This window comes from Petaurus breviceps, unplaced genomic scaffold (assembly GCF_028583685.1).
Source record: "Petaurus breviceps papuanus isolate PSGF00001 unplaced genomic scaffold, PetGlider_PUasm1.0 207, whole genome shotgun sequence".
Lineage (NCBI taxonomy): Eukaryota > Metazoa > Chordata > Mammalia > Diprotodontia > Petauridae > Petaurus > Petaurus breviceps.
In genome coordinates, this window is record NW_027185850.1 from 33,213,086 (window position 1) to 33,220,700 (window position 7,615).

The window sequence follows — 7,615 nt, forward strand, 5'->3', positions numbered from 1 at the left end:
GAATGTCAGGGTATGAAGTTTTAATTAGGGAAGAAGAAAACTCCACGGGTTTTGGAGGAAAGGAAAGTAGTGAGTCTAGAAACATGTTTAGTCACTGATGTTTTTAGGTGGAGGTATTAGATGAGAAATTGTATTGAGAAGCCAAACATGGTGTACTTACAGTGAACAAGTTCGATCCTAAAGATGAGGAGAATGTTCCTCCCTCTTTTCATTGAAGAAGTGAGAGGCTATGGGTGGGCAATATTGCATGTCCTGTATCTGCCGTATTGGTTTTGCTTAATGGTTCTTAATGGATGGTTCACTGGGTAATGGGTGAGGAGAGAGGGGAGAGGGAAGTATAGTTTTAGAAAATGAAAGTGATATAAAAACAAAAGGCAGTAGTTAAATATTAATAGAAAAGAAATCATGTTGAGTTTTAAAGTCCAACTAAAAGATCATTTCTTAGTGGAGGGAATGAGGGATTTTATTCATTGGAATAAGGAAGCTGTGGAAATTCCTACCCTGAAAGTCTACAGAAACAGAATCCATTTTCATTTTTAAGTGAAGGTTAAAGATCCTTCCTTCCCTCTTCTTTCCCCCAAAATGAGGTCTTTGGGTTGAATAAATGACCTCTTAGAATCAAAGATAATAGGATTAGAGAGTGAGGGAATCCTAGAGATTAGACAAGTACAGCTAGTAAAGGGCTGAGAGAGGTTCAGAGGTAACCACAAAGCTAGGGAGCATTTAAGATTTCCTGACTCCATGCCCTCAGGGCAGCTAGGTGGTGTTGTGGATAGAGTGCCAAGCCTGGAGTCAGGAAGATTTCTCTTACTGAGTTCAAATCCAGCCTCAGATACTTACTAGTTTTGTGACCCTGGGTAAGTCATTTAACCCTGGTTGCCTCAGTTTCCTCATCTGTAAAATGATCTGGTGAAGAAAATGGCCAACCACTCCAGTATCTTTGCCAAGAAAACCCCAGATGGGATCACAAAGAGTTGTACATGACTAAACAACAACCACAATTGTAACTTAGGTTCTCCTTATTTCCCTCTCATCAGTTCAAACCAATCTTTCCAAGCCTCTCTGAATTCCTTATGTTTCCCATCTTTCTGAACAATATTGCTCTGTTATATTTATATGCCATAATTTTCTCCCCCAGACTTCTGATGTACACCTGCTTTGTTGTTCCAGGTTCTTTGCTTCCAGGAAGTGGGTTCTCATGAGTATTTTGGTATATATTGCAGGAGATGCATTTGTTGATTGGTTGACTAATTGCATTTCATTGCGTGAAACAATTCCTTTTTCATGTTGTTGTTCGGTGATGTCAGTCATGTCTGACTCTTCCTGATTCCATTTTGGGGGTTTTCATGGCAAAGATACTGGAGTGGTTTGCCATTTTCTTCTCCAGCTCATTTTATAAATAGATGAAGAAAATGAGGTTAAGTGACTTGCCCAGGGTCACACAGTTAGTAAATATCTGAGGCTAGATTTGAACTCAGGAAGAGGAGTCTTCCTGATTCTAAGCTGCAGTGTTTTATACATTCTGCCACCTAGTTTCCCTGCTTCTATCACATAGTAGGTTCTTTAAAATGCATAATGAATAGAATAGAATTGAATTAAACAAGGGGTGAGAGAAGACAGGGGTCTAAAGGAGAAGAAAATGTAAACCAACCAAAGAGAAATTTTCCATTAATAAAGCAAGGGATGCTTTATTGGTCTTAGGGAAATCCCCTTTGTCTCCTCTAGAGTGAACCTACATAAAGGCAGTCATTGGTTTCCAAATAGCTGGGGGCTGGGCATTTTAATCTCTTTATTGCCTTTTAGCACAAGGGCCATAGTGAGACCCACATGACTTAGACCTCACAGTGGAGTGAGCTGGCTTTTGTTTCTCTTCCATTTCTCAGGATGTTGATGTTGTGGCAACCCCCAGTGTGACAACTGCCTCCATTGGCACCATCTTTAAGAATCTTAGAGAGTTGCCCAGAGGGCCACTGAGAAGGAAATGACTGGTCCAGGATCCTATAGCCATCAATGCCAGCGGCAAGGACCCCCATGATCAGTCCTTGATCTACTATGACAGGTTGCCTTTCAGTTACTGAGTACCCCCCCAAATCCCTCAAAGAATCAGGTATCCCATTAGGCACCCAGCTTTTAAATAAACCGGGGGTGCCTTGCTTTAGTTGCCCCCCATTTATCTCTCTGTTTACATGGTTCTGGCTCTTGTCTTCAAACGTGCACTAATGGGATTTATACCATATCGAAGACATTTGCTTTCGGTGCATATATTTTAAAACAAAAGTGTTTTATGGTTCACTCATGAATGAGAACACATGAGGCAGATCATCCAGAGGTTAAACAGATGTTACCCTAAATACGGAGCACGATTTTGGCAGCGGAATAAAGGATTCCTGGGCCCTTATGTTTTTCTAGGTGACAGGTTTGCTAAAAATGACTCCGAGGAACAAGTGCCTTTCAGTGGAGAGAGGCCTAGCTGAGTTTCTGCATTTTGCAGGGTGGTTAATGCTGGTCACTATTATTGAAGCATGATGTGGAGGGCAAAAGGATGGAGAAGCAGAATGGCAGGCCCTTATTTGGGGGCGGGTGAGCAGCAGGGGCATTTCTGGGGAGTCTCGGGCATTCCAAAATGGAGTATGATCGAAGTAGCTTTCGCTGGTTTTCCTACATCGATAGCTTTCGGAAAGCCAGGGATCAACTCCGACTGGACTGGGCTGATGTGATGCCCAGCAAGTGTCGTGAAGTAAGTTATCAGCCAGAGTTTGAGCCCCAAAGCCCGCATCCCAGAAAGGGGGACCCCCACTGACCTTTCAGACCTCCAGTATGGAAGCACCTCTTTTGGATATTTTTGGAGCCGGGAAAGGGTTGGTCCCACTAACAGAGACATAATTAGTGTTATTTTTACCTGGGAAAAAACCAGAGCCTTCTGCTTGCAGAAATTTCTCCCCCAGGAGCCCTGGGACAGTTGAATTGAGTGGTGAGGCCTGGGGGCAGGCAGGGGGTGGTCACTGAGGAAAGTAGCCCATGGTCCCCATCAATGTCTAGGGGCATAGCCCCCTGTGCTTTGTGAATGTGAAAGGTTTTTGCTGATTCTCCCTCTACCAGCTCAGCCCTATCCCTTCATTCCCAAGGCCACCAGACCTCTTCAGACTATCCTCACTCCTCGTCTGGACAGCTGCTGCTGTCTCCTGCTTGATCTCCGCACCTTCAGCCTCTCCCCGTCTCTAATCTGCCCTCTATACATCTGCCAAACCACTTCTAAAACATCTCACTGCTGAAGAAGATTGATTGGCCTCTCCTTAAAGTACCTCACTGTCTGGCCACAGCCCATCTGTCCCGGCTGACCGCCCAGGATTCTCCTGCATGAACTCTGCTTTCCCAGCTGCTCCTGATGCTGGACACTTCATCTTCTGTCTGTGCACCAGCCGTTCCCCGACCTGGAGTGCCCTCCCTCCTCACCTCCACCTTGCTCCCTTCCAGGCTCAGCTTCAGGGCCACCTCTTACCCGGGGCTAGTCTCACCATCATTCCCCGCTCCACTTACAGTGGCCTACCAGATTACTTTGTATATAAATTATGTGTTAAGTTACCTGGGCTCCCTGTCTGGATATCACAAGAAAATGGGATCCTACCCCTTGACCCCTCAGAGGTTTGGCCTTGCCTTGCTCAGATGTCTCCAGCCAGGCCACCGGGCCACTGCTGTCCACTTTCCTCCCTGCCTTCTCCCTCGGCCTTCTGGGAGGTCTTCTTCCATGAGAGAGCATGCAGCTCTCTGAGTACAAGGACAGACTGGTATGCTTTCATTAAACCTGGTGCTTAGTGGTGTTTGACACATAGGAACCCTTTAATAAATACTTTATGTTACTATCTTGTGACTTCCCTTTAGTACGACGTAAGCTCTCAAGGGACATTGGTTAGCTTCATAGATATGATGCTGGACTTACGAGCTCTATGACCCTAGGGAAATCATCGAGACTCTCACTCAGCCTCAGTGTCCTCATCTGTAAAATGGTGATGATAATAGCACTTAGCTCCCAGGATTCTTGTGAAGGTCAAATGTGATGATATCTATAAAGTTCTTTGCAAAGCATAAAGTATGATAAAAATACTAGCTATTATTATTAGTGTTATTAGGAATAGTTAGCATTTCTATATTATGATAATACTATATATACTAGCTAGCATTATCATTATTAATTAGCATTTATTTATACTATAATACTATAGAAATGTTAGCCATTATAAAACTGTTACTATTAGCACAATGAATATATTACATGATTAATATATTATCATTAATAGCTATTATTAATAATAGCTAGCATTTATATAGTATTATAGTATATATGAATATGTACTACATATACTATATTATGCAGCACTATATATTAATAATATCATTTATGTGGTATTATAGTATATATGAATATATATTGCATATTATGTAACACTACATATTAATAATAGCTAGTTTTATATAGTATCATAGTGCATATGAATATATGGTATTTTATGCCACATATTATATAGCAGTATATAGTAATAGTATCAGGCACTTATATAGTATTATTTTTTAAAATAATGGTTTTGGTTTTGGTTTTCCTAGCACCTACTTTTGCATAGTTCCTGGCATATAGCAGATAACTTAGTAAATGATTGCTGAATGAATGAAATGAAAATAACAACAGCCCAACTCTGTGTATAAAAGATCTATGCCTCTGCACAAAATCAATAAACATTGGTCAGAATAGATCCAGCCTAAATGTGGGATTTTAAAATTTCATTTGTAAAGTCAGCAGAGTATTTGTAAATGACCCAGAAGGTTTTATTCGGATCATTTTTTTTTTTTAAAGCAATCGGGGTTAAGTAACTTGCTCAAGGTTACACGGCCAGGTGTTTCTGGGTGGGTACTAAGTGTCTGAGCCCGGATTCGATCCCCAGGTCATCCTGACACTGGAGCCAGTGCTCTTACTCACTGTGCTACCTGGCCACCCCTATTCGGATCATTTTAATAGCCTCTTGACTTCATTATCTGTGGGAATGTGGGGGGGGAGGTCTTTCAAAGTCAGCTTTGGTCACCATTCTGTGTGCTGCTATGAAAAATGAAATGGGGTAAAAATCTTGGGGATTTGACTTTGCTCCTTATCTCTGTGCTTAAGAAAGAGCTCACACGAGAGGCTGGAGCCCTCCAGTCCTTTCCCAGAGTGGGAGGAAGGAAGCCTCCTGGAATTGGACCCAGGGTGTTGGTCGTAAGTCCTACCTTTGTGAAAAATCCACCTCTTTTGCTTGAATGCTATTGGCTAGAGCTCACTAGCCTGCCCTTCTGTCAAAAACGTTTTTGGAATTTGTTTTCCTTGTTGTAGGGCAGTTGGACTTATGGGATTCTGTGTGTAACTGTTTCTCTTCTATTTTCGTCCCCTTCAGGAAGGTGTACAAATTACAGCTTAATTTACAGTTTTTAAAAAGTGTTCATAGTTTGACAGAAGAGTGTGGGGGTAGGCGTATGTCTGTGCACACATGCGCATTCATGCATGTGTCTTTGTATGTTTCTCCAGTGGACTGGGAATCGCTTTTGGTTTTTGTCTTGCTTAGGGCCAGACCTGGAAAAAAATGTGCACAGGGGAATTTGGGGGAAGCTGTTGCAGGGTTGCTAATATTTGTTTGGCAACAGGTGGAGAGGTGGACGTTCCCTGTGCTTAGATTACTTTCCCATCAGCACTTTGGAAGAGGTGGGAGATCTTTGGCAGAGTGTGTGGATAGGCTTTCTGGTCTGGAACTCAGGTGGGTCCTGTCTGGTGATTTAGTTCACCTAGATAGAAGGTAGTTAGTTGTTTAGTCAAATTACCAAGCATTCATCAGGCACCTGCTATGTGTCAGCCATTTGGCTAGGGGCTGGGAATATAAAGACACACGCATTACCTCATTTGACTTTCCCAAAGAACATCTCATAAGTTAGATAGGTGCAATTAGTAATTATCCCAATTTTACAGATGTGGAAACTGAGTCTCCAAATAGTGAAATATGTACCTATTTATATATTGTCTTCTCCCTTAGAGTGTCAGATTTTTGAGGACAAAGACGGGGTTTTTTCCCCAGTTTTTTAAATCTTTTTTTCCTATTTCCAGTATTTAGCACAAATGCTCAACATGTAGTGAGTAAATGCCTGGTGATTGACTTGTTCAAGTTCAGAAGGCCTTGTAGACAAATGGTAGATCCAGGATTTGAAACCAGTTCTTTTGATTTCTAATTCAGGTGTTATTTTCTCCCTTTGCTACTACTATATACTGTCTCTAAAGAATAATGATAGATTCGCATTATTTGAAAACTACTATTTTGTCTCTGGACAAAGTGTTCTGTAAAAGGGAGTGTGACATCCTGAATATTTTGTGGTTTTGCCATTTTCTGAGGCCAAGAGATATTTGAAGTAATTGTCTTTTTTTATGACCTGCTAAATAAATGTTAAAACTTGTACAGCTTAAAGAGATAGTATTGACCATAAATGTCAGTTGCTGAAGCTAAAGGTGATAAGGAGAGCTTGGGGTCAGCCAGGAGGTGTTCTCTCAGAAGTGAATTCTCTGAGGAATCCTGGACTGGTTCTTGGGGGTTCAGGGTTGGAAACTCAATTTTGTCTGTTTGCCCAAGATCAGTTAATCTCTTAGGACTGAATAAACTCCAAAGAGACTTAAGTCATAAAACAGAATTACAGTTTATTAATTTGAAATGGGAACCATATTTGTGAGTGCCCCAATCCTGATGGTCTGCACAGGGCATGACCTCCTGGGGGTAGGGCCTCTTAAGACACTAGATTTTATGTTAGAAAGTTGTTTTGTGAGCCCAAAATAAGAGCAAAAGAGGAAACAGGATGTTCCTTAGGAATATTTCTACCCTCATAGTGGTAGCCTACTAAGTTTTCTTTCTTCATTTTAGAAGGATTTTTTGTCTAGGTAACTCATACCAGTCACTAGTTTCAGAATCCCGATGCAGAAACTGAAGCCCAAGGTCCCATGGCTAGTATGTATCAGAGGTAGGATTTTAACTCAGATTCTCTGACTCCAGAGACCAGGGGTCTTTTCACTGAACCACACTATCCATTATGCCTTAAAATGTCAGCTCTGTGTGGGGGCAGGGATTGACTCTTTAACTGTCTTTGTATGGTGATTATAAATATTAAGTCATTAATAAATTCTTGTTGATTTTTTGATTGATTGAATTCTGTTCCTTTTAGGTGTCAGAAGGTTCCGTGGTCCAGTTTCCAGAAGGAAACTTCTCTCTGTCAGCAAAAACAGAGGAAAGAAGCTTTCCCCATGGAAATGTTCATTTGTTGCAATGGGCCCAGAAGGAATATGGTGCGGTCACCTCTTTCACTGAACTCAAGATATCGAAGAATGTTTACATCAAAGTGGGTGAAGGTGAGTTGACTTGGCCTATGAGAACCCATCAGTTAAAAATGGCAGCCGGTTTGAGTTTTCTTTACTGGGACTAGGACCGTGAAGAGAATTTCTCAGAGCCCAGGATCTATATCTCAGATGAGATAATATATATAGAGGGCTTTGCAACCTTAAAATGTTATGTAAACTTTATTCATTATTCTTTTTTTTTTTTGGAGGGGCCAATTGGGGTTA

General features: G+C 41.5%; 1 protein-coding gene across 2 annotated transcripts in view; it reads left to right on the plus strand.

The window, feature by feature from the left end:
• LOC138165089 (transforming growth factor beta receptor type 3-like) overlaps positions 1 to 7,615 on the plus strand; it is a 229,333-nt gene that overhangs the window by 156,189 nt on the left and 65,529 nt on the right. For both annotated transcript variants that reach the window (XM_069093236.1, XM_069093237.1), the window contains one exon: positions 7,219 to 7,402. In XM_069093236.1, the coding sequence (XP_068949337.1) occupies positions 7,219 to 7,402 (184 nt within the window). The remainder of the gene's footprint in view (positions 1 to 7,218; positions 7,403 to 7,615) is intronic.